Source organism: Oncorhynchus keta, chromosome 31 (genome assembly GCF_023373465.1).
Source record: "Oncorhynchus keta strain PuntledgeMale-10-30-2019 chromosome 31, Oket_V2, whole genome shotgun sequence".
Lineage (NCBI taxonomy): Eukaryota > Metazoa > Chordata > Actinopteri > Salmoniformes > Salmonidae > Oncorhynchus > Oncorhynchus keta.
This window is the reverse complement of record NC_068451.1, coordinates 8472777-8499167: the sequence shown is the minus strand read 5'-3', so window position 1 is coordinate 8499167 and position 26391 is coordinate 8472777. Positions and strand designations below refer to the sequence as shown.

At 44.1% G+C, this 26391-nt stretch overlaps 2 protein-coding genes across 4 annotated transcripts; one reads left to right on the top strand and one right to left on the bottom strand.

Moving 5' to 3' along the window:
* Positions 1 to 1741: 1741 nt before the first annotated feature.
* On the bottom strand, positions 1742 to 14245 carry LOC118364313 (uncharacterized). 2 transcript variants are annotated; one of them, XM_035745762.2, is made up of 13 exons: positions 14063 to 14245; positions 13753 to 13810; positions 12565 to 12915; positions 11412 to 11678; positions 9321 to 9608; positions 8759 to 8863; positions 8567 to 8625; positions 6489 to 8471; positions 3604 to 5324; positions 3430 to 3496; positions 2923 to 3040; positions 2619 to 2679; positions 1742 to 2529 (listed from the first exon to the last, which is right to left on the bottom strand). In XM_035745762.2, exons 2-9 carry the CDS (start codon positions 13790 to 13792, stop codon positions 5298 to 5300), a joined length of 3120 nt encoding a protein of 1039 aa, XP_035601655.1. In that variant the 5' UTR covers positions 13793 to 13810; positions 14063 to 14245; the 3' UTR covers positions 1742 to 2529; positions 2619 to 2679; positions 2923 to 3040; positions 3430 to 3496; positions 3604 to 5297. The 2 variants fall into 2 exon arrangements, with proteins under 2 accessions (XP_035601655.1, XP_035601654.1); XM_035745761.2 differs by having other exon boundaries at positions 1742 to 2679.
* Positions 14246 to 19967: 5722 nt separating this feature from the next.
* On the top strand, positions 19968 to 24681 carry LOC118364312 (uncharacterized). Of its 2 annotated transcripts, XR_004821557.2 has the most exons (7): positions 19968 to 20158; positions 21472 to 21555; positions 21658 to 21987; positions 22246 to 22473; positions 22552 to 22654; positions 22781 to 22916; positions 23370 to 24681. XR_004821557.2 is itself a non-coding variant. In XM_035745760.2 (6 exons), exons 2-6 carry the CDS (start codon positions 21504 to 21506, stop codon positions 22815 to 22817), a joined length of 750 nt encoding a protein of 249 aa, XP_035601653.1. In that variant the 5' UTR covers positions 19968 to 20158; positions 21472 to 21503; the 3' UTR covers positions 22818 to 24681. The 2 variants fall into 2 exon arrangements, 1 of the variants encoding a protein (XP_035601653.1); XM_035745760.2 differs by having other exon boundaries at positions 22781 to 24681.
* The last annotated feature ends 1710 nt before the right edge of the window (positions 24682 to 26391 follow it).

Genomic DNA, 26391 nt, shown 5'->3' with positions numbered 1-26391 from the left:
TTTGGTTGAAAATCTGATAACGTTCAGTGTCAAAATATGCAAAAATGTTGAAAATCAGAAATGGGGCAAACACTTTTTCACAGCTCTGTAAGGCACCTACTTTTGAACCGAGGGTTATGGTGCCATTTGGGACACAGACTATGTTTTTGTGTGTGCCACCCATCCAGGCTCCAATCCAACACTAATTGTATAGTGAAAAGCCAGGTATAATATACGTGTCGTCCGTTTGACATAATGACACAGCATTTCACAGCAGTGACAAAGTCCTCTATCTAGCAGGGCATTTAGAACACCCTGGTTGTACTGATGAAGGTAAGATAGGGGGGCAATCAGGGGAGCGCACACCATGTCAGATGAAAAGCTGCCATCTTGGAGGGTGTTTAATCAGGGACTGTCACGACGAGCGCTGCCTTCCCTGACATTTGTGCTTACAGTGTGTGTGTGTGTGTGTGTGTGTGCTGATAGATGGAGCCATGTGATAATTAGAATGCTTTATTCTTAGTCTCTCCCCGTAATTACCCGAAAACCTCAGCGTGGTCCGTGTGCGGCGTGAACAAGTCGAGCGCTGTTTATCAAAACGGTACGATCTGACTGGCTGGCGTCTCGTGCTTGGCACTGCACCATGGTTGACTGTCTACAGCGGCCGATTCATGCATTGATTGCCACTGTGTGTTCTCTCGCCAGACCTGGGTATACAATGTGACTATTGTGACCCTCCTGCTGTCAGTGTGTATGTGCTTGCATGCCCTGAGTCATTGTCCGATCATCCAATGAGTTCCCGCAAGACCTTGGAGATGTCGCAATTAACCATCAGGCTTTTGGCTGAATGACATCAGGTTTATCTTTTCGATGCGAAAAGATTTCAGCTGTTGCCCTCAAGAAACCTCAGGTTAATGTGATATTACGTGTCAATTCTTGACATTGACAATTATGAAGATTACATTCTGTTTAGAGGCCCTTAAAGAAATGGAGGAGCATTTACCGTCATCTCTAAGACAACATGGTTGAACAGTAGTTGAATTCCTTTTCATGCCTCCCAAGGCCTTACTGTGGTAGAGCTATAGAAATACCACTAAGTACAGTAGCAGTGCAATGGATGGGGGAGATCACACATTAGCTCTACTGCTTATTGTTGAAGATACGTTTTGTTCTTATGAGCTCATAACAGCTGATAGGCCTCTGCCCAACCCCTCCCCGGTAATAAATAAATGCACGACGGTAATACACAAATAGAATACATATAAATCTATTTCCTTTAAAAGGGGCAATCTGCAGTTGCTTCGTCCATTTCTGGACTTGTGAATTAATGATACTGTATGTACCCATTGACGGTTGAAGAATGTAACTTGTAAAAGCCCAAAATATAAACGTGTTTTACTCCAATGTTTATAAACAAAGCAAATGTAAACAAACACTATATATAGCCTCAAAGCATGGTTCTGACTATAATTTGACACCATGGATGATCAGTCTTTGCATCCATAGCTCTGTCTATGAATAGGAGAGTGGTTACATTTCTCCAGGCCCATCCCTCGGCTTTTTTTGCCGAAACAGGGGTGGGGGAGGAACACTGTCTTGTTTTGATTGCTGATGGCCACTTAAAGATAAGACTTGATGACCAGAGCAAAAACAACTCAACCAGTACTCTGTGTCTATGCTGGTGGTACAGTATGGTCGCAAATGGATCGCAAAAATAAAATAAAAGATGTACAATTCAGCAAAAATACAGCAGGAAAGTATCTATTGAAAACACAAGCCTATTTTTTAATGTTCGTATTTCAGTGGATGCTCTTCTGCTACAGTATGTCTGGCATTATAAAAATAACCATCTGTGCATCAACGCAAGAGAAAATGGCAGTTGTAGGATGTTGACGTTGTCTGTAGCCAGGAAATAGTCCAAGCATGCACTGTCTAGGGTTTCTGTTCTCTCTGTTGTGGTTTACATCAATATCTGACTGTGATCATTTTTTTAGACGAGCTAAACATGACTGTGGGTTTCCTTGTTGCTATTCAACACAGTTTTATCTGTGTTCAGTATATTTATTGAATTGCAGCCAAGGGATTCCTTGCCGATGGCGCAAGTCTATTGTTTTAATTTTGTGATATTGAACAAGCAGTGTCGTAAAATCCTATCTAATAGAAAAGACCTTGGAGGCAAAAAAATAAATAAAAATAAGTACATTTGCTCTCATCGATGAGGCCCCTGAAGTCTCTCTTGCATGCTTGGCTCCCCCTAGTGGAGTTACAATATATAAAAACTCCTGTCTGATTTTGCTGCTCAAAATGTTTATTGCAGACAGACTGATGTTATACTTAACTCCAGACTCTGTTGAAATTATGGTTGTGTTAGAAATGGCACCCTATTCCCTTTATAGTACACTCATTTTGACCAGGACTCTGGTCAAAATAGTTTCACTAAATAGGGAATAGGGTGCCATTTGGAATACGTTGCTACTGGGCTTCAGCCAATACATTTGCATGCAGATGCACATCCTGTGCAGACAAACACGCCAATGTTCCAGCCAGCCCCTGCAAAGAGAGACATGATGCATCAAAATAGAATTGAAATAGAAAACAACAGATAGGTGTTCAAAATGAGAAGCATTTAAGCCTTTTACTTCAGGACTCGTCCTCATGGACCCATGTCTCCTGGTGACGTCAGTTCTGTTTTTCTTAGCACTGATGGAAACAAAGAGGAGACTTACCACCATGTCACATCTGCGCAGTGAGTGAATACCTCTAAAATGGATGCTTTCTTTCCTCCCTTCCCTGAGGTAATCACTGATCAGTACAAGAGTGAAAACGTGCGTTCCCCATTGCTTTAATCAAAGTGGATTTCCTCAATGGAAAGAAGGAGCAACACATGTATTTGAATAGGTCCATTGACTGTCCTGTGTGTGAGACACCCTCTAGGGTTTATACCTGTGGCGTTGGAAGCCATAGTAGATCCCCAGAAAAACCACCAGCGAAACCACAGCAAGGGTTACACACACGATGAGCAGCACTGGCTCGTCTGGGTCAGGAGGGCTGGGTGGAGCCACTGTGTGATAAAGAGGAGACACACACACCATTATGAAATGTAATCACAACAGAAATGCAGATTCTGCACATACCTTCTTGTTGTTTTGTACGCTAATATATGCTCTAATGTGAACCAGAAACAATTACAATTTGCTGCAGTAAACACAGTATATCATGGAAGGAGAGTAAAACAACCACATTAAATGTATATGCAAATTGAGTTCTGGAAAGGAGCCGTATCAGCATCTACAGTCGGTCTTCCTACGTGACATATTCCTATCATTTTGGAAGAACAGACAGTCATTTAGCTTTGGAGGATAACTATAAGATGTTTTCTACCATTACTCAACAGTACAAAGTCATTCTACCTTAGCAGTTGTGGAGCAGGGCTGTATTTGATGTACTCACAAGTGGGAGCTGTGCTGAGGGACTGATAGAACAGCAAGCCAGAAACTCCTAATTCCTCCATAACAAGCTGAGGAAACAGACATACATTTCACTAATGTGAAAAATCAACAACTCCCTAAGGGATACTCACAAAAACATAACAGTATTTTATTCAATTCAACCTTTCTCACTCACCAAGTGTCAGCACATACAAAACAGGATTCAAAAGTTCAACGCAGCTACTCATTTCTCGAAAGGACTTTCTCCTACTCGTAGTCCTGAATGCAGAGGTCAACATATCTTCCTTATTGTTATTGCTTTAAGATATGGCTTGAGATTCAGTGGGCATATTCACTCTATCAATCAACCATGACACATCCACTGAATTCTGCCATGGAATCAGGTGCCCACATTTACAGCAGGAATACTGTAACATGTTTTACAGGAAGGAAAATCTCTGCTGTAAAAGCTATATTACAGTATTAATCTGGCAACTCTGCAAATAATTGTGCTGTAATTATGAAGGGACATTTTTACAGTGCAGATTCTTCAACTCAAAAACTGTTAAGTAAATACAATATTCTGGGAATATTTGTAACAGCTGAAGATCAGAATGCCCGGAGGGCAAGATTATTTCAAAAGCAGTTAAGATGATGCCATTAGGTAGGTAACATTATATCAACATGAATGTCATGTAATACACTGACATACAGTATTTTACTGTAAATCAAAATACTTTATTATCATCAACAAAACATATGGGGGCGGCCTAGTCCTGGGAAAAGTATGTTCAATGGAGACCCCTAATCTTTAAAAAACATATTTATCCTCTTTTCTGTATTTTAATGGAACATATATTTTAGTATAAAACAGCCTCCCTGAGTCACAAAGACACATGTTGCAATAGCAGTCCAACATATTTAGCACGTAACAGAAAAATAAAAACATTAAATATACATTTTGTTCAAAAGAAAACTAAGATTCTTTCCAATAGAGATCCCTTTTAATGTGCTAATCCCCCACACAAACGAGCATCGTAGTCCCAGAGCAAATTGTTTTGCTTTGCTTTAGTCGGGGAAAACGTGGCAGCTCAGCAGCCTCTTTGTGCTGACCTCCTCCACGCATGGGCGTTATTATTTTCCGAGTCATTTAAGTCGCATAAAAGCACTTAATTAATAAGCGGCCCATCCATTTGTGGGGTCTCCTTCATAGTTAGTTGAGCATTGCTTCTGAAGCCCAGGCGCCGAGGCGAATCCCATTAATTGAGCGGTGTCAAGAGAAGCATCTGTAAACAGAAAGTCACCACATAAATACTTCCATGGAAATATTAAATAAAGCAAGTCGCAGAGGGGCTTTTTTCCTTCTGAATTTTCACACAGTAGTTCCCAGGGGCCAAGTCCATTCAATTGGAATCAGTCCAGAAAGGGGTCTCTTTTTCTGTCCTTTTTGCTGTTTATTCTAGTCACAAGGAGCAACACACACACAGACACGAATGGAAACATTTCAAGTCCTCATTGTTGTGGTCGTGCCTCATTCTCGCTCTGAACACGCTGAATGGGAGAGGCCACGTACACACGGCCTGGAGTGTCTCGCCTCAAACAGGCCTTTTTCTCATTACTACTATTTGGTTATATGGTGCTTCAGAAATAACACATCTGTGTGTGTTTTCCAGTGAGTCATTGTCGGTACTGTTGAAAATCAACTGATAACATTCACTTGACAGGCAAGGGGAGTCGACTGCGGGAAGTGTGTGTGTGTATGTGTGTGTGCGCACGCGCATATGTGTGTTTTTGCTTGGTCTCCATTGCTTTAGAGTGGGGCTCCCATAGTCATCCATGCTTGTGTTTCTCCTCATCAGTTGCTGGTGTGTGTGTATCCGTTGGCATCTCTCAGTGTCTAGGCCTCCCTTGGTGGGTCTGGTGTTGGAGAGAAAGAACAAGCCCTTAATTATATACAAGTCATGTTCAACATAGCCACTGACACAATTCTGACACTGAAACACTGGTAAGGTATAGGCAGACAAACACCCAGCCAAACTACCCTGGCTGTATCCCTGCCAAATACTCTTGTCATTACTCCAGTAGACAGATACTTGTCACTCAACAGAAAGTGCAGGCCTGCTATAAAAGCTGCTTGGCAAGCTTCCCTGTGACTAGGGTTGCAAAAGGGAGAGTGTCTTACTGGAAACTTTTGAAGTTTCAACAATTTTATGTAGTTCTTTTGGGTACATCAGATTATCACAGGTGTCTGTCATTATCTCTGTCCCTATCACAGATAGAAATGTATAAAATAATCAAATAAGATTTTAAAATACTAAATAAATGACAAAGTAAAACTAGATCCTAAATATAAACCATCATCTCAGTGAAGACCACTGATGTTTAGTATGACTTTCAACATGAAAGATCCTTTATATATTTATTTGACCATGTCAATGTGTCTTTGTTGTTATTTAATGTTGTGGCGGCAAACTGGTGAAAAAAGTTAATCGTTGGAAGAGTTGCAGAGTTAATTGAAAATAATGCCATAGTTGATTAGATGCTTTTTTCATTAATTGGGCAATTTTCTCTTGTACCATATGGTCCATCCACTAGAAACTCATGGACAATATGGACACAGATATAAAAAAAATAAATACTACATATTAATAAATATTTTTAAAATGACTCAAGTATAAATTACCAAAGTTACCATAGATTACCTGTTACTTACCAAAATTACAGAAGATTACAGTAACTTGGGTAAATTACCGGTAACTCCACACGTGACACACACATTACATTGTGCGTCCCAAATTGCATCCTATTCCCTATGGGCTCTAGTCAAACATAGTGCACTATAAAGGGAATAGGGTTCCATTTGGGACGCTGACTAACTGTCAGTGAGAATGAGAGGTGGTGAAACCAAAGAAACTAAATGCACAGAGAATGACATGACAGGATGAGACAGGCATAATGACCACACATCTGAGACAGAGAGCCATGTGGCGATTAATGAAACATGAAATGGCTAATGAACATATATCAAACATATGGGAACGGTTGGCTCTGATATCAAACACTACTTTGGTGTCTACTTACCTGGCGTGGGTGGGCAGTGTTCCTGTGGGCATGATGAGTATGTTGACCGTGCCTGTGTGTGTTATCAGCGTGCACATGGTGGGCATTTCCCGAGTGCAGGTTGGCCGGCATGCTAGCACCGGGGTGTCTGCGGGGCGGGTGGGCATTGGAGTGTCTCTGTGCGTTGTGTACGTTGACCGGGGGCCTGAGAGGGCCAGTGGGGCCCCGGTTTGGGGACTGGTGCTGGGTGCGTTCTCTGGGAATAGTCTGGAACTGAGCCAGAGGGATCACGGGAGGGGGCGTGGGGGGCCGCTGGTGCCCAGGGTTAGGGACTCGAGCTTGGGTGTTGAGCAGGGCGGCCTGTGTCTGGTGGTTACGGTTGTGAAAAGGGTTCGGGGTCGTCAGTGTGTGCATCTCCAGGGCCGTCTGAGTGAGGCTACTGGGGTTCTGTGTAACAGGCTGTGTTAGTGCACCCCAACCTTGTGTTGCTGTCTGTCTCTGGTCTTGTGTGGGCTGCGGTATCATGTGTGTGTTTCCCCTACCATACTGAATCCCGGTTTGTGTCTGTGGGATGTGATTTGGATTGGCGAGAGCTCGAATGTCGAGTGTGGTGCCTTGGGGCATAGTGGTTATTAGTCCCTGTGGGGCGCCTGGTCCCCATTGTTGTGTCTGGGGGTTGTGGTAGCTGCGGGAGGCATTTTGTTGCCTGGGGCCAGTCTGGCTTTGAGAAGCGGTCTGAGCTGTGATCTGGGATTGAGCTCTGACATCCTGCTGGGCTCTCTGCCTTGGTGTACCGTGTGCATGGGGACTGATATGCAACTGTGTGTGGCTTGGAGCCCCAGGCTCAGTGTTCATCCCATGAGTGTGGGGGAGGTTCTGGGTCTGTCTGCCCGCCGTCGGTGCAGCCTTCCTGGGTGTAGATCGGCTCTGTGGGGGACTCTGGGTCTGTGCTCCTGGCCCACTCTTCCTGGTGTGTGGTCTGGATCGTCTAGCCTGGGACGGGGACTCAGAGGTGCCCTCAGAGGTGTAGCTGCTGTCGGGGGAAGCCTGTACCCTTCTGGGGGGCTCGTTGGGGTACGCCGGGGTGCCCCTCAGACGGTCCCAAGGCATTTGTTGGCGGTGTGAGCTGGCACTTGGTGTGGTATGGCTGGCATCACGTGGCACAGAACTGGCCGCTGCTGGGTTGGAGTGTCTAGGCTGGGTATCAGTAGCCTGGTCCATCTGGTAGGTCTGCATGTTGGAGTTTCGCTGGAGAGTGTGACTTCGAACCCTGTGTGTGTAACCAGTAGGAATAGGACCAGTAGAGACATGAGGACCAGTGTCTAAGTTACTGTGGTCAACCTGTGAAGGATCACCAGGATATGACAAGCCAATTTGCATCCTGGGATTGGAGTATGACTGTCCAGTCTGTGTGAACGTTTGTGGGTTGATATTTTGAACTTGAAGAGCACTAGCACTGTTGGCTACATTGGTGGCGCTCCTCTGCATTGTACTGTCCTGTGGGCTTGTAAATGGTTGCTGTGACTGTTGGTTGGGTTGTTGACCATTAGTTGGATAGGAATTGAGATTGACGTGAACCGTGGCCACCTGTGCGTTGCTATTTTGCTGGTTGTGTGGCAGTGTGTTAAGGTTAACACCGACCTGAGTAGAACCCGCTTGTATGAGTATGTTTGGATTGTTCGGGTGATTTTGAGTCATCTGTGGGAAGGTGTCGAGTGTGTTGGCATTCTGAGGTGCAGCAGTGTGTGTTAAAGTGTCGTGGTCCTGCGTGGTGCCATTCTGTGGAAATGAATTGGCATTCGGATGTTGCGCATTGTGTGGGAACCTATTTCTGTTGGCGTGGCCATTGTGTTGGAGTGTGTTAGTGTTGCGTGGCGGTGTGTGTGTGTTATCGTGGCCATCGGGTGGGACAGTGTAGAAGTTGTGAGGGTTTGTGTGTAGCGGTGGGTCTGAGTGACGGCCTCTGCCTAAAGTCCGGGTACCATGTGGAGGGGGTTCAGTGGGCTGAAAGAGAGGGAGAAAGAGAAGAGAAGGAAATACATGAATGGGTTAATTGCTTTCAGAATCCTAATATTCTGGGGAAAAGAAGAGTGTCTTACTGTAAGCATGAGTTCTGGGTGTCTCTTTTGTCCTGTGGCCTCCTTCAGTCTTCGGTCAACTGCAATAAGCAACATTGTCACATACTGTATTCAAACACAGAAACATATGTTTACATGAGCATAGTGTACACAGGTCAATGTGAATGCTTTCAAAGAGTTTACAAGATATTACTGAGACAGACAGACACTCACCTCTCTTCCAGCGCACCAGGAGTACGATGGCTATGACGATTAAGATCAGAGCGACCACACAGCCAATCACTATGCCTGCGACTGCCCCTGCACTGAGGCATGTGCCTGAAAGAGAGAGGGAAGGGGGAGGGATGAGGGGGAGGGAGGCCGAGACAGAAAAAGTGATGAGCAGGGGGATAATTAATAATGATAATGAGTCTGAGACACGGAGCCCAGACAGACAAATGGAAAAGAAAGAGTGATGTCAGGGGAAGAGAGGTGAGAGAGAACGAGTGGTGGAAATGAAGGGAGCATCAGTGAAGACAGCTGAAAGTCATAGAAAAAGAGTTAGATTCTCATTGTGAGAGCATTTGGATTGATCAATCTTTTGCTGATGGGCTGGGCTGGGCTGGGCTGGGCTGGGCTGGGCTGGGCTAGGCTGGGCTGGGCTGGGCTGGGCTAGGCTGGGCTGGGCTGGGCCAAAATGTTCCCCTCTCTTCACTCGAAGATGGATGCCGCTGCGCTGTCCAAAACTAACAGTCATCAGAATGAGTCACGTCAGTGTCCGTCCTGCATAACTCACCCACGATGGCCAGATCCGTCCCCTGCGCCGACGTGGCGCCCGTGATGGCATTGCTAGCCACGCACTTGTATTGGCCGCTCTGGTTGGTGGAGAAGGTCTGGAGGCTGAACACGCCACTGTCCAGTTGGCCAGACGCCACGGGTTCATTGTTGTATTTCCAGGAGAAAGTGGCGGGGGGCAGGGAGTCAGACACGCAGGTGAGTCGGATCGTCTGGCCTACCACTGCATCCGCTCCTCCCACACAGTCTGCCGGGGAAGCCTTGCTCAGCACGGGGGTGTCGGGACCATCTGGAGGGGATGGGAGGGGGGCGGGGGACATCAACAGACAGACTCACAGACTGTCATAGTAAAGTTTCACCTCAAAATGCATGGGGTCAATATTACTGGGGTTGGGTATGACTAGTGGCTTCACGAGTCGTTATTGCTAATGCGAATTAGCCCTGTAGCCCTTATAGTGATGTGCTTCTGTGGCTAACAGGCAGTTCCATTACTTGGTGTAATGCTAGCTAGTAAAACAACTAACTCATAGTATTAGCATTAGCATTTTAGCTGAAGGGTCGTGTACATTAGGCACCAAACAAAAGAAAACAGACTAAAACAAGGAAAGACAACTGACTTCTCAAATCAGACACCATTTTTTTATGTGTGCCCTAATTAACACAACCCTGGACCACCACATCTGGGGCCACAGTTTCCCCTGCGATTCTAAGGGTGTGGTCTTACAGCTAACCTCATGCTATTCTACACATTCAGCAATTTTCTTACGTATTTTTTGTAACTCTTATTTTACCAGGTAAGTTGACCGGGGTTTAACAACCCTACTCTTACATTAAGTGCCATGAGATCTTTAGTGACCACAGAGAGTCAGGACACCCATTTAACATACCATCCGAAAGACTACACCCTACACAGGGCAATGTCCCCAATCACTGCCCGGGTGCATTGGGGTATTATTATACTGAACAAAAATATAAATGCAACGTGTAAAGTGTCGGTCCCATGTTTCATTAGATTAAATAAATACAAAATCGACGCATTTTTCATACTCCGCTCAAATGTTGTGCTCAAATGTGTTTACATCCCTGTTAGTGAACATTTCTCCTTTGCCAAGATAATCCATCCACCTGATTAAAGCTGATTAAACAGCATGATCATTACACAGGTGCACTTTTTTTCTGGGGACAATAAAAGGCCACTCAAAAATGTGCAGTTTTGTCACAACACAATACCACAGATGTCTCAAGTTGAGGGTGCAAGTTTTGGCATGCTGACTGCAGGAATGTCCACCAGAGCTGTTGCCAGAGAATTGTGCCAGATAATTGAATGTTCATTTCTCTATCATAAGCCGCCTCCAACATCGTTTTAGAGATTTTGGCAGTACGTCAACTGGCCTCACAACCGCAGACCACGTGTAACCATGCCAACCCAGGACCTCCACATCCAGGGGAAAACGTATTCTGATTGGCTGGACCTGGCTCCCCACTGGATGGGTCTGGCTCCCAAGTGGGTGTCCTATGCCCACCCATGGCTGCGACCCTGCCCAGTCATGTGAAATCCATAGATTAGAGCCTAATTTCTTAATTTAAATGGACTGGTTTCCTTAAATGAACTGTAACTCAGTAAAATTGTTTGAATTGTTGCATTTACATTTTTGTTCATTATATCTTTCTTTTTTTATACCAGATGAAAGGGTGCCTCATACTGGCCCTCCAACACCACTTCCAGCAGCATCTGGTCTCCCATCCAGGGACTGACCAGGACCAACCCTGCTTAGCTTCAGAAGCAAGACAGCAGTGGGATGAGGCTTAGAGGAAATTGTGCAGTTACAGTATATAGCTAGTTACAGTATATAGCTAATCCCATGCCATTATGAGGCTGAGAGAAAATGTTGCAGTTTTAAAGCTAATTTCAGGTTAATTACAATTCTACATATTTTGCAATAGTTTATCACGTGCTCATATGCTATCTAATTGCCCCTGGATTACCCCTGCGTGCCAAATCGGTAATCCAGCCCTGCTCACTTGTGAGAATGTGTGGGAGTCTAATTAGCTTATGTTATTAGCATTAGCAGCTGAGCATGCAATTACTCACAGTAAACTGTGAGGGTCTTTGAGGCGGTCTGAGCGCTGACGAGGTTAGAGACGGTGCAGGAGTAGAGCCCAGCATCTTCCCTCCTGGCCGGGTTGATCACCATGTCGCCCCCTTTGATTGTGACCCTGGAGTTCGAGGTGAGAGCAGAGCCCCCTTTACCCCACAGCACACTGGTCTCTGTCCCCTTGGTCCAGGTACAGCGCACAGACACATTGCCCCCCTCCAGAGCCACAGACGGCACAAACATAGTCACGCCATCCACTGCATCTAGGGTGGGGAGAGAAGAGAAGCAGGGAGACTATAGACTGGGCCTAGATCTGTTTGTGGTGTCTTGCCAACTCCTACAGCCATTGACAACTCTTATGGACATACCAACTCCTATGGTAATTGTCAACTCCTAGTATGGTCATTGACAACTCCTATATTCATTATCATGCCACAAACTATTCTGGGACCAGGCTTGTGAGATTAATGTAAATACTGGAGTAGTAGACTGATTGGGAGATACACACACAGGGAGAGCTTTTGTATGAGCCATTACTGGGCTTTCACAATGTGATCACAGACAGAGGGGGAATCAATTCAAGCTTCAAAATACACTGAAAAATAGAGGGACGCTTAGTGTTTTCTGCCTAAACTAATTTTGTTTAATGAAAATAATGGAGGGTTGGGAGAAGAAACCATATCCAGACATGGGAGCAGATGGTAAAGGGGCAGACAAAATGCCAATAAGCGCTAAGCCTGGACTGAGAAAATAAAGATAGAAGTGCCATCTGTAACTAAAAACAATAGTAATTACAAACACTAACAGGTCTGGGCAAACAAGTGGCTATAATCACATTACACTTACATGCTCGATTTTACACCACTGCTAGTCACTTTCTTCTGTAATATTCCCTCCCATCCTCCTTTATCTCCCTCACTCCATCCCACCCTCCCTCATTCCTTTCCTCCTTCATTATATCACTCCTTTCTTCCCTCCCTCCCTCCTTCCTTTCCTTTCCTCCCTCATTACATCACTCACTACATATCTCCTTCCTTCCTCCCTCATTACATCCCTCCTTCCTTTCCTCCCTCATTACATATCTCCTTCCTTCCTCCCTCATTACATCTCTCACTACATCCCTCCTCCCTTTCCTCCCACCCTCCTTACCGAACACCCTGAGCTGTATGGACCTGGTGTTTTGGGCCAGGCCCGTGGTGGGCAAGGGGTCCACCATCACTGTGTAGTTCCCCGCGTCTCTGAGCTGGGCACTGCTGATACGGAGCTGGGTGGCTGTGATGGTGACCCTGCCCTGGTACTGGGTCACAGTGTTGAGCACCGCACTGCCCCCCACCCACAGCCCCAGGGGGGTCACCCCACCTGGGTACCCCCATGTGATGGAAAACACCTGGAACACTGTGACCACCGTGAAGACCGCATCAGTGCCAGTCTGCACCAGGACTGGATCTGATTTAAACTGGATTGAGACCAGGTCCTGGGAGAGAGCGACGGAGAGGAAGACTAGAGGGTAGGAGAGGGGGGAGAAGAAAGGAATACACTACTTATCACTCATTTACCTGCTTACTTTCTTATAGTGATTATGACAGGTTGTTATAACACTGGTATGAGAGCGTTTGAGGGGTATATAGTTGGGGGAATTATCTAAACACTTTACAAGCATATAAAAGGCCCCACAAGTCTTCAGCAGATGAATTATACTAAATCAAATGAATAAGCTCCTATTCAGTCATGGTGAATTGACTTTACAAGGTGTGCATGAGAAGGACAAAAATTGAGATGAATTACACCGAGGTTCCCTCGTTGATCATTTGCCGTAAAACAGCAGCACACGTTTAAAGCATTGTTAAAAACCCTACAGTGCTTAACTGACTTCAGTAGAGGTGGCCACTGGAAAGAGTAAGTATGTATGGGATTCAGAGACTGTGTCCCAAATGGCACCCTGTTCCCTTTGTAGTGCACTACATAGCACTCCGACCAGGGCCCATAGGGCTCAGCAGGGCTGATAAGCCATTGGACATTGTGTATTAGGATATCACACACCCTGACAAAGGTTGTTAAGCCAAAACTTTGGTTGAATAAATTCACAAGAAGGAGAGATGAGTGTGTGACTTTATTTTTCATTTATGCAACAGAACACACGGACTAAGAATGCAGCCGAGCTGGGGGAGGAGTCATTGTTTCTGTCACCTTGGAATTTCCAAAATAAAAATGTAGAGCTACTCCTCCAACATTTTAAAAGTACACAGCATCAGCATTCTTTTCAGCTTGAGGTAGGGTACTCACTGAAGTCAACATTGAAGCCCCTGTCAGCAAATTGAGGGAGGAGAGATGCCTTACCTGCCAATGACAGAACTACGGGAAGCAGGTGTAGGTTCATCACATCAGTCAGGATAGCCTGTGGAGTATTTTTGACTCAGACTCAAATCACAACTAAATTAAAGTGAATGAAATGTGTCTGTTTAAGAAAGAACACAGAAAGAAAGAAACCCAGGCTGTGTTCTTCTGAAAACACAAATAGGATATGCTAGTAGCTTAGCGTGCTAGCATTCTAAACCAGACAGAGTACATAGAGTTAATCTATTGTGAATAAACTCACTTTCACTTAATTAAAAACATGTCTTGAAATATTTTCAATGTCAACACTTACGACAGACTTCTCTCATGTTTCAGTTGTAAAAGCCATAAGCAGATTTTTGGCAAAACCAGTTTGTTTATGTGTGAAAGGTTTCATTTCCTGTTTCTCCACTCTCACCTGTCTCCACAGGTGTATCCATTAGTTGACACCTCAGTAAAACCTCTTGCAACGGAAAACGTTGAGCAATAAAAACAAACGTTTCTTATAGGACAAATTCAGATAGGTCCCTCCCTGTTTCACCCTTTTTCTTCTGTGTGGTTCCTAGTGAATACACCCCTGTCTTGCAGACACACCTGTCCTCTTAAAGGGATCGTTCGCCTCAATTACTTGAAAGCAGCATTGTGAGCCTATGGGCCGAGAGAGCACGCAATCCATGCTGGGTTTGTTTATTTAGGCACACCAGCTACAAACATTAGTAGCCGATGACACCAATTAGTTTCCATTCAAAATCACAACTATATCCTGCTGTTCTTTCAGTTGATGCTTGTGGGAAAACTTAACATTTTTTAATTCAAGAGCAAGTTGTATCTGTGTTGAATATTTTACACATGCTCCACTTATAAAAGTGGGGAGCTGAATTTCTTTTGAGATGATTTGATTGTGAAAATACGAATGTGCTAGTGCTGCCCTTTTGCAGAGACAAGGAATGATCAAACTCGCAAACGCATATTGTAGGCTGTGTGGAAAATGTATTTACCTATTAAAGCTCAAAATGATTAATAAAATAAAAACATAAATTGTATAAAAAGCTTCAGTTCTATCAATTATATCTATTTAAAAACATCCAGAGAAATTAGCTCTCAAAATAATGAACTGAAGTAAAAAGTGTATTTTTTTCTTTGTTTTTCTTTTCTTCCAGTGGAATGTTACTTGGTGGAACTATACAGTATGTTGACCTTATGGTCAAGAATGCATTGTAGTCCCATGAGAAAGATACATTCATTAACAAGCACTATAAGTGAGAGCTGGAAGAGGAAAACAGCCGGCTGTAAAAGCAGCATGCACATGTTCGCATCCCAAGGGAGCCAAAGCCAGGGCGGGACACAAAGCATCATTACGATTATAGGTGCATCAGTGAAATTAACACAGTCTGACACAGCAAAGTGAAAAGGTTTTCTTCCTGAATAAATGAAAGAATGGAGCTCTTAATTATGCCTAGTAGCAAAGTCTTACTTATTGTTTCCATGCATTATTTTTGCACCAATCTACTGGTAGTAGATACACAACTTCAGGCCCGTAGCTACTATACATATGACACAGGCAAGTCAGTTAAGAACAAATTCTTATTTACAATGACGGCCTTCCCCCGGCCAAACCGTAAATGTGCGCCACCCTATGGGACCCCGAATCACGTCCGGTTGTGGTACAGCCTGGAATCGAACCAGGGTCTGTAGTGATGCCTCTAGCACTGAGATTCGGTGCTTTAGACCGATGCACCACTCGGGAGCTTGTGAAATGCCCAGATAGCTGCTCAACTAGTGGCAGTAGTCACTGCCCAGCTCCCTGAACCGACACTACATGGTCAAAAGTATCTTGAACATCTAACATCTGCTTGTTGAACATTAATTCCAAAATCACTGGCATTAATATGGAGTTGGTCAACCCTTTGCTGATATAACAGCCTACACTCATCTGAGGATGCTTTCCATTAGATGTTGGAACATTGCTGCAGGGACTTGCTTCCATTCAGCCACAAGAGCATTAGTGAGGTCGGGCACTGATGTTGAGCAATTAGGACTGACTCGCAGTCGGCGTTCCAATTCATCCCAAAGGTGTTCGAGGGGGTTGAGGTCAGGGCTTTGCGTGGGCCAGTCAAGTTCTTCCACACCGATCTCAACAAACCATTTATGTTTGGACCTCGGCTTTGTGCATTTCGTACTGAAACAAGAAAGGGCCATCCCCAAACTGTTACCACAAAGTTGGAAGCACAGAATAGTCTAGAATGCCATTGTATGCTGTAGCGTTAAGATTTCCCTTCACTGGAACTAAGGGGCCTAGCCCGAACTATGAAAAACAGCCGAGGACCATTATTTCTCCTCCACCGAACTTTACAGTTGGCACTATGCATTCAGGCGGGTAGCGTTCACCTGGCATCCTCCAAAACCAGATTTGTCCATCGGACAGAAAGAGGGTGAAGCACGAGTCAACACTCCAGATAACGCGTTTCCATTTCTGGACATGGAAACCCATTTAATGAAGCTCCCAGCGAACAGTTATTGTGCTGAAGTTGCTTGTAGAGGTAGTTTTGGAACTAGTGAGTGTTGCAACCGAGGACAGACGCTACACGCTGCAGTCTCGTTCTGTGAGCTTCTGTGGCCTACCACTTCGCAGCTGAGCCGCTGTTGCTCACACAGTGGGCTCAAAGTGGGCTCAGAGAGTGTTGAAGACCAGGATAAATCTATCCTGAGTTGCACCTCTTCCACCATGCCCGTAATCCCATATGACCAGCCAACATCCCCCCATTATTAGCCTCACAATTAAGCCAGGGAAAGCTAGTGTTGGACTTTGTGACAGCACAATGAGTAGAGAGAGCCTGGACAAGGAGCTGAAAGCTATCCAGAGCACCTCCTCATCTGCAAGTATCACTGATTTTCCCACATCTAAGGGAACACCCTCCCTCACGGACAGAACCCTTCGGGTCATTAAAGCACTGTAGGAAAGAGCTATAAGTGGCACAACCAGCCTTGTCTCACAGTCAGAGGTGTTCGATAAGGTCACCATGGCAATATGTTGGCAGCGTGGGAGGATGCAGCTTCAGCTGAGAGAAAGCTTCAAGGCCCCTCTCTCCACAACCATCCTCTGGCCATTCATAGACTACCTGGTGGAGCAGATCTGCAGCTTCCTTCTGCAGAACAGCACCCCGGTGTCTTCTGTGGCCTGAATCTGCTCTCATGAGCAGAAGGCAGACAGGTGAGCTCCAGAGGGAGCCATCAGCAGAGGGATACTGGGGGATGGTCTATGCCTTCACAGAGCAGTCTCTTAAATCCCTTCGAGAGCACTTCCTCAAATACCTCCTTCCTCCACTAGGAGATACTGATGTGGCCTTCTGCTTTCGAAGGTGGGACCACCCACTTCTCCTTCATATACAGGCCAGCTCAGCTCAGGGTGTTCTAAACCACTCTCCAAGATCCGCCAAGGATTAGTCAATCTCTTCAGACGAGTGATGGCAAAAAAAAATGGCAGAAACTCTGCCTCAGACTTCCGGGCTCCTGATTCCTGTTGCAAGGCCGACTGGTGAATCGTAGCTCTCTTCCATCAATGAGAGCTAAAAAAGGAAACTGTTAATTGCACTAACCCAGTTTGCGCTCAAAAAGGATCCCCAGGAGAAGAAACTTGATCCCAATCAGAGACGAGCGGTCCAGTGGTTCCAGGCCGTCACCAATCCTAACCTCCCCACAGACAAACCAGGGACAATTGAGGAGAGCAAGAAGATGTACTTTCTTCAAAGGCTTCAGGAAAATTAGCATCAAGAGAAAGGTAGAGCGTAGTGTCTTTAGGAAATGCAGAATGAGTTCATGTGTGCATGTAATCTGTGTGGGTAACGGATGATGTGACAATTCATTAAGACGAGAGGAAAAAATACATTCCTGAAAATAGCAGAATAAATTGTCAGGTTATATTATATGTTAATTGTCTTCCTCTGTTTACATGTACAGTAAACAATCAAGAGTGGCATCAAAGTGGATCCATCTCAGTCCATTCATGTTGAGGCAGTCCCCATGCCCCTGCTGCGGACTATAACAGTGAATATCAGTATTGACCTCTCTCTCTCTCTCTTTGTGACAATATTCTCTACATACACAAACAATAGGGACCTTATTCAAAATGTCTTACCAACCTGTGGTGTGGTGGTGAAGTTGAATGAAATGAATACTGAAAATAACACAACGAGTGGTCGTGTTAATATTTGCTTTCATTTTCATTTCAAACCTTAAAGCAATTACCACATTAATCTGATCATCTGTCCATGCGCAATACATACAATATTTGCTTGACTGATATTCTAAAAGGAATATTCCGTTTTCATTCTCCAGTGCTACAACACCACAGACGACACCAGCACTTGAAGAAAGTGTTTCCCGTGCGTATCAAAAAATGGTTCACCACCCAAAAGGACAGCCAGCCGACTTGACACAACTAAGGGAAGCATTGGAGTCAATATGGGCCAGCATCCCTTTGGAACACTTGACACATTCTAGTCCATGCACCGACCAATTAAGGCTGTTCTAAAGGCAATGGAGGAGGGGTCAGTATTAAGGTGTTCCTAATGTTTTGTCCACTCAGCGTATATATGCGTGAGATTCTTTATTGAGGGGGGTGTACTTTGCTAACAAACCTTCCCCTTGGGAAACGATTTAAATGGGAAAGTGTTGGGGTAAATAGTGTTGGGGTGAGAGTTACTGACTATACCGGCTGGGGGTCACGACATGCGAGCGGGTCGGGCTGGCTGAGCGGTCTGGCCGATCTATAGGTCACTCTGTATTTAAAACAAAGGATCTTTGTGGTGGCTGGATGGGCGGCTCGGATGGCTCAGGCTGGTGTTACGTTTTGGACCCTACCATTATTTGTCAGTGTCATATCGATGCATTTGTAAATGCGTGCACAAGGAGGTGTGTACGGGGGATGGACATGTGTCTTGGCGGGAGGATGTGCGTCTGCTTGTCCGCACGCATGGACATGGGCTCAGTAGGCCCGAGGGTAACGTGGCTCCTTATTTAGGTATCTGAACATCTTTGATAATATAGATCATTGTTTGTGAGTGGATCTCTATGTATTTGAAGGGATGCTGTTGTTATGAATGTGACTTGGGTATCTGCTCTCGATCCAGCATTGATGTTGACTGATATGCATGAATTTCAATATATTTCCTGCAACAACAAAAAAGTACCCTATCGTTATACTTGAGTAAAAAGTAATGATTTCGTAATAGAATAACTCAAGTAAAAGTGAAAGTCAACCAGTAGAATACTACTTGAGTAAAAGTCTAAAAGTATTTGGTTTTAAATATACTTAAGTATCAAAAGTAAATGTAATCGCTAAAATATACTTAAGTATCAAAAGTATAAGTCATTTCTAATTCCTTATATTAAGCAAACCAGATAGCACCATTTCTTTTATTTTTTTCCACGGATAGAGAAGCATGTGTTTAGGGAGTGTCAGATCAGGCAGTAGGGATGACCTCTTCATAAGTGTGTGCATTGGAGTATATTCCTGTCCCACTAAGAATTCAAAATTTAACGAGAGCGTTTGGGTGTCAGGGAAAATGTGCAGAGTAAAAAGTTCATTATTTTCCTTAGGAATGTAGTGAAGTAAAAAGTAAATGTTGTCAAAAAATAAATAGTAAAATAAAGATACCAATACAGATACTTTAAAGTATTTTTACAACACTGAACATGATTTTTTTTTTTACCTTTATTTAACTAGGCAAGTCAGTTAAGAACAAATTCTTATTTTCAATGACGGCCTAGGAACAGTGGGTTGACTACCTGATACAAGCAGACATTCTAAACATGGTCAAAGCCATGGTAACAAGATAATATGCTCAGTTGGCTAGTTAAACCTTGAGCTCACGGTTACTGTTGACTATAACACTTGCCTGGGTTTCAGTGATTCTGTTATAGCACCCCTTTCAACTTGTCATGCCAAAGAATGTAGGAATTGACAATTGAAAACAGGGATAGTCTTGAATCTACTGTTTCATCCAATGTAGGGTTCTAACAAAAGTCTGGAATGTGGAATTGTCTCCTTTTTTAAGGGCATTTGTGTGCATTGCACCGCATCCGTAACTAGGATGAATTCAAATGTATGACTCTTCAGTCAGGAGTACAAGCTGGTACAAGGGAGACACTGTACAGTAGGAGTCACGTTCTGTTCCTCCCCTAGATACTGTCAGAGTCACTCCCTTATCACCAGGCTAAACTTCATTCCTGCCATACTGGATTGTGGGAAGGGAAGAAAAACAGGTACACACTTACATACAGTAGCTATTTTAAGTGCCAGTAGGCATCGAGTTTGATGTCCTTTAAATCAGGAAACATTAGGCAAGAAAATAGAAACACAGCAAGCTTGACCTGTACGTTCACCCTACAGAATATCCAAATGAAAAAGGTAAGCTATGAAGACCGGTCTTTTGTGTTACTGAATAACCTGGATGCTGCTGCTTTTAGTTGTCATATTTGGCATTCTTTGGCATGACAAGTTGAGAGGGGTGCTATAACAGAATCACTGAAACCCAGGCAAGTGTTATAGTCAACAGTAACCGTGAGCTCAAGGTTTAACTAGCCAACTGAGCATATTATCTTGTTACCATGGCCTTTGACCATGTTTAGAATGTCTGCTTGTATCAGGTACAAAATAATGAACGGAAGGGATTGACAGGAAAAGGAAACAGTATTATATAATATAGGATGACGCCACATAAATAGATGTGGTGTCTCATTGTACAGTAATACAGAGCAGGTTAAAAATACGCAAGAAAAGTTTGAAAATTTGAATAGCAATTCAAAATGCTCTGAAACTGCTCTGAATGCGTAGTATTGTTTTATATATTTTGTGGTGGTTAATTTCTTGCACTATCAAATGAGGAGAGACAAACTCACCACACAAGTCAGAGGTATACTTAAGCTAAATCTTTGATCACTTATAAATAAGGGAGCAGGTCAATACAACACACACACATAAAGTGAATAGATTGAGTGCTTTACGATAATGATGGCTGGTCGACGAATCACCCTCAGATGATTTGTTGAGACCCCCGAGACAAAAGTAGAAAGGCATTTTATAGCCAAGATACATCCCTTTCAACCTACATGACGAATAACAGATGTATAGAATGGGTCACAAGGTTACGATTTGTATGAAAGATACTTATAATTCACAGCAGACAGTATTTGCTACAAAAAAAAACGTTTTTATTGTGTAGAGAGTAGTGTCTGGCCCCCCACCTCCGTACTGGAGCCATGTCTCCCTGGTACCGTATAAAACAGAAACATTAACTCATGCTCTGGAATGAGGTCTCTTTAGGTTTTATCACCCAAAAGACGACATAAATCTCCCACCAGTGTTATCTCCCAGAGGCCCATCCTCAGTAGAACACACACAGATGACACAACAACCCCTTATTCTGTTGCAAAAAACAACCATTTGATGCAATAATAGAGTTATAACATAATCTTGTAATTTTCACCATATTCTGGTGCCACAGAACCATCTCTAAGGTGAAAAAAAAATATTGAAACACATTTTATGCATATACAGTAGCTAACAAAGATCAAAACACAGCTTGCTGTTTGATTTGAAGAGCATTTTGCCATCAAAGCCCCTCCAAATACATTAGGGGGATATGCCTCTGCCCCTGACAACGGGAGTGATAGAGTGCACGTTTAAATGCTGTTGCAAACTCTTTCGCTCTTTGTCCTCAGGATTGTAAAATCTAAATAGCTCTGCAGATGTGATGGAAACACAGCACATCCTGGTCTGGCGTATTTGTCTGAACCTGGCCCTCTGTGAGTTATTGTTTTTTATAATACTGCCCTGCAAAAATCACTATGGTACAGTAGTAACGTGTACATAAAACGTACAGTAATTCCTTGTCTATCTTTCCTCAGTGCCCCACCTGCACCAATGCCTGTCAGTGCAATTCCAGAAAAAGGGTCTCCTTTATGTGGCTCTGGGGAGAGACCTGGTCCTGCGGACCCAGTTCCAGATTACACCAACAGAGAAGATCATCATGGTGATTTGGGACCGCCAGACTGAGAATGGTCAGGGACAGGTCAGGCTGGCCGATCACCAAGATGCACCTGGCAATCCTCTAGACCAGAAGGGGGCCTTATTTAGGGTGGAGAATATAAGATCATCTAACTATGGAGTCTACACCGTCACTGTGACTGACCAGACGGGGAACGAGCAATCAGCAAATATAGTTGTTCGAGAGATTGGTGAGAAACAGCTACACCAATAATTCTGGTCACTACCTAGATTTAGTTTGGGTCAAATACTGTGCAAACTAAAAAGTCAAATAACCTTGACATTAGCCTCAGTCACAGGCTTTCACCTCACCTTCCGAACAATGTGAGTGTCGTCTGGGTTCCGAGGCTACCCTTATGGGCAGAACTATGTAAGGATGCAAAAACCAATATAACTATATTTGGACTATTTGTTCTGCCTAACTTTTTCTCTCTCTCCCTCTCGCCTAGTTGCTGCTCCAGTGGCGTCTTTGTCGCTCCAGTGTGAGGTGGCCAATGACAGGGCACAGTGGGACAGCCCAGTGTTTTCCTGGTTGGTGGATGGGGTAGAGCTGTCCAATCAGACAGCCAATATCTCTGCAGATGGCAAGAGACTCGACTTGTCCGGAATGAAGGGCCACAACTACACCTGTGTTGTCAATAGCAGTCTGGGGACGAGTGTCACACACTACGTCACTGGTATACATGCGTTATGATTATTCATTATGACTATTGAGTCTTTTTTTGTGTCTTTCATGCTTCTTTGCTGTTGCCTAGATTGTCCAACACCATCCCAAAGTAACCAATCCTGTAAGACTCTATGTGGTGTACTATTGGGCATCGTCATAGTGCTTCTAATCACATGTGGAACTCTCTACTGGTAAGATTACAGAACATCTCCCTGGCTTGTCCTTTACAGTACTACATTCATTTGGCACATGAATAAACTCCTGGTATTGTTTTTTGGTACATGCACTCTTTTGACATTGCTGTGTGTTATTAACAGGAAATGCGTACAGCGGAGGACGAATGGGAATACATGACCTTTAGGAGGTCCATCGCGTTCCGTTATCAGTCTCATCTATGACACTGTTACACACTACACAAGACTTTGGCACATATGGACACAGTGATATGAGACGGTAATATTCTGTTGCAACAAGTCACAATACCAGACCAAATATCATTCCAATCAAGAGCTGTGGCCCTATTCCCCATCAATACAATATATTGACATGCCTATTTATCAAATTAAGTTGGTCACATACACATATTTAGCAGATGTTATTGCAGGTATAGCGAAATGCTTGTTATTGGTGTATTTGTGGTATTTATTGTTGCGAAGTCCACACATATATTTTCACTAATTATGTCTATCTTTAAAAAAAAAGTACTGTATGCCATCACATTTACATTGTGCACATGTACAAATATGTTCAAATGAACCTAAACCTACTTTTGTGATGCCTATGTATGATATAAAGCAAATGGGATTTTTTTTTTTACATTATTGTGACTGTGCATGTGTGCATTTAACCCATTTCATAACCTGTAAGGAAATCTTTGTAAGCATCCACTTTGCTACACTTCCATAGGAGACAGTGAAGAGACATGGAAACACAGCAGTCTGGATGAGTGAGGAAAAGCACAGCACCACCTATTTAATAGCGCCATCCACTGGCTGGTTTTAGAAATTCCTCTATTCATAATATCACTTCAAATTGGAACTGGTTTGAGAAGGGGGGGATTTTTTTTATTTTTAATCCAGTTGTATAAATAAAATCCAAACATCCTACCTGACCATTTGGAGGCGTCTGCATGGTCCTAAAGAACACTGTTGCCTCGTTTTGTATGACATTCTAATGATAAAACTGAGGAGGGGGGGACAAAAAAGCTAATTCAGAATGTGGGGGACAATTTCGCTCCTCTGCATTTGTTCTCTATTGTTTCTGCAAGCATGGGGGGAGACCTATGACATTAGAGGGCACTATCAGACCAACTCCTTGAATGGCCTACTCCAAGCACGTACCACCACATTTAACCTTGGCAAGGTGACGGGGAATATGGTAGAATTCAAATAGAGTAGTAGTTCCCTTTAATTCCTGTAACAACAAGGCAATCAAACATGCAAATCGTCAATATCTAGACAAAGTTGAGTCGCAATTCAACAGCTCAGACATGACACGTGGCAGGGTTTTTCAGACAATCACGGACGACAAAAGGAAAACCAGCCACGTCGCCGAGACCGCCATCTTGCTGCCAGACAAGCTAAACACACTCTTTGCCCACTTTGAGGACAACACAGTGCCACTGAGTTGGCACGTGAGTAAGACATTTAAACGTGTTAATCCTCGCAAGGCTGCCAGCCCCAGACGGCATCCCTAGCTGCGTCCTCAGAGCATGCGCAGACCAGCTGGCTGCAATTGCCGTCACACTACCCTATCCCATCTGGACAAGAGGAATACCTATGTAAGAATGCTGTTCATTAACTATAGCTCAGCATTCAACACCATAGTACCTCCAAGATCATCATTAAGCTTGAGCCCATGGGTCTCAACCCCACTCTGTGCAATTGGGTCCTGGACTTCCTGACGGGCTGCCCCCAGGTGGTGAAGGTAGGAAACAACATCTCCACTTCGCTGATCGTCCACACTACGGCCTCACAAGGGTGTGTGCTCAGCCTCCTTCCTGTACTCACTTTTCACACATGACTGTGTGGCCATGCATGCCTCCGACTCAATCATCAAGTTTGCAGATGACACAACAGTAGTAGACTTGATTACCAATGTTATGTTCTGTTAATTACTGATGTCCCCTTTAAGGATGGAGTACTCTTGGTCATGCACAGTGTTGTTCTATGTTATTCTGGTACTAACTCGTTTGAGTAAATGTGAAGCTCCAGTTCAATTGCTTCAGAGTCTTTCTTATTATATAAATAAGTACTAAGTGTTAAGACACTACAACCAACAACGACGAGACGGCCTACAGGGAGGAGGTGAGGGCTCTCAGAGTGTGGTGTCAGGAAAATAACCTCTCACTCAATGTCAACAAAACAAAGGAGATGATAGTAGAATTTAGGAAAGAGCAGAAGGAGTACCCACCCATCCACATCAATGGGACAGCAGTGGAGAGTTTTAAATTCCTCGGCGTACATATCACTGACAAACTGAAATGGTACACCCACACAGACAGTGTGGTGAAGAAGGCACAAAAGCACCTCAGGAGGTTGAAGAAAAAAAGCACCTCAGGAGGTTAAAGAAATGTGGTTTGTCACCTAAAACCCTCACACACTTTTACAGATGCACAATTGAGAGAATCCTGTCGGGCTGTATCACTGCATGGTACAGCAACTCTACCACCCACAACCGCAGGGCTCGCCAGAGGGTGGTGCGGTCTGCGCAACGCATCATCGGGGGCAAACTAGGACAAAAAGGCTTCTCAACAGTGTTCACCCCCAAGCCATAAGACTCCTGAACAGGTAATCAAATGGCTACCCGGACTATTTGCATTGTGCCCCCCAACCCCTCTTTTTACACTGCTGCTACTCTCTGTTCATCATATATGCATAGTCACTAACTATACAGTGTCGTGGTAGGAGATTTTGCTAGAAGACCATTAAGGTAGCCCCGTCGAGAGTGATACAAGTCGTCTCACTCAAGTTCTTATGTCACCCGGCTAACAGGTGACTCACAGGCCCGCCGGACTGGCCTGGTTATGTATCCTGCCCTTTAATTCGGAGATTAGCCTTTGTGGTGCCGTTAGGTGTGTTTCGGGATCTTAGATAATATAAATCAGACTTAGAGTACCTCTCCCCTGTGGTACCTTTACCAGGCATCTTTAGTTCTCAAAGAGTAGACTTTTCAACTCTCCATTGCTCTATAGGATTCCCAAAGACTCTTGTATCCAGACATAAACCATATAAAATCGGTGGCCAGACGATTTACGATTGAATCCCTATTTACATTTTATAGAGTAGACTCAACTCGCAGGTTGCTCTATAGGGTTCCCAAAGAGTAGACTCTTCAACTCACCATTGCTCTTATAGGGTTCCCAAAGAGTAGACTCTTCAACTCGCCATTGCTCTATAGGGTTCCCAAAGAGTAGACTCTTCAACTCACCATTGCTCTTATAGGGTTCCCAAAGAGTAGACTCTTCAACTCGCCATTGCTCTATAGGGTTCCCAAAGAGTAGACTCTTCAACTCGCAGGTTGCTCTATAGAGTTCCCAAAGAGTAGACTCTTCAACTCGCCATTGCTCTTATAGGGTTCCCAAAGAGTAGACTCTTCAACTCACCATTGCTCTATAGGGTTCCCAAAGAGTAGACTCTTCAACTCGCAGGTTGCTCTATAGAGTTCCCAAAGAGTAGACTCTTCAACTTGCCATTGCTCTTATAGGGTTCCCAAAGAGCAGACTCTTCAACTCACCGTTGCTCTATAGGGTTCCCAAAGAGTAGACTCTTCAACTCGCCATTGCTCTTATAGGGTTCCCAAAGAGCAGACTCTTCAACTCACCGTTGCTCTTATAGGGTTCCCAAAGAGTAGACTCTTCAACTCACCATTGCTCTATAGGGTTCCCAAAGAGTAGACTCTTCAACTCACCTTTGCTCTATAGGGTTCC

What these genes read in the sequence shown, in the direction of transcription:
- LOC118364313 (XM_035745761.2), bottom strand. Translation starts at nt 13,792, where the DNA reads ATGAACCTACACCTGCTTCCCGTAGTTCTGTCATTGGCAG. An exon ending in CGTAGTTCTGTCATTGGCAG is followed by an intron (nt 12,916 to 13,752) that starts GTAAGGCATCTC and finishes CCTACCCTCTAG; the next exon opens with TCTTCCTCTCCGTCGCTCTC. An exon ending in CCTGGTGCGCTGGAAGAGAG is followed by an intron (nt 8,626 to 8,758) that starts GTGAGTGTCTGT and finishes TGCTTATTGCAG; the next exon opens with TTGACCGAAGACTGAAGGAG.
- LOC118364312 (XM_035745760.2), top strand. Translation starts at nt 21,504, where the DNA reads ATGGAAACACAGCACATCCTGGTCTGGCGTATTTGTCTGAACCTGGCC. An exon ending in TATAGTTGTTCGAGAGATTG is followed by an intron (nt 21,988 to 22,245) that starts GTGAGAAACAGC and finishes CCTCTCGCCTAG; the next exon opens with TTGCTGCTCCAGTGGCGTCT. An exon ending in ACATGTGGAACTCTCTACTG is followed by an intron (nt 22,655 to 22,780) that starts GTAAGATTACAG and finishes TGTTATTAACAG; the next exon opens with GAAATGCGTACAGCGGAGGA.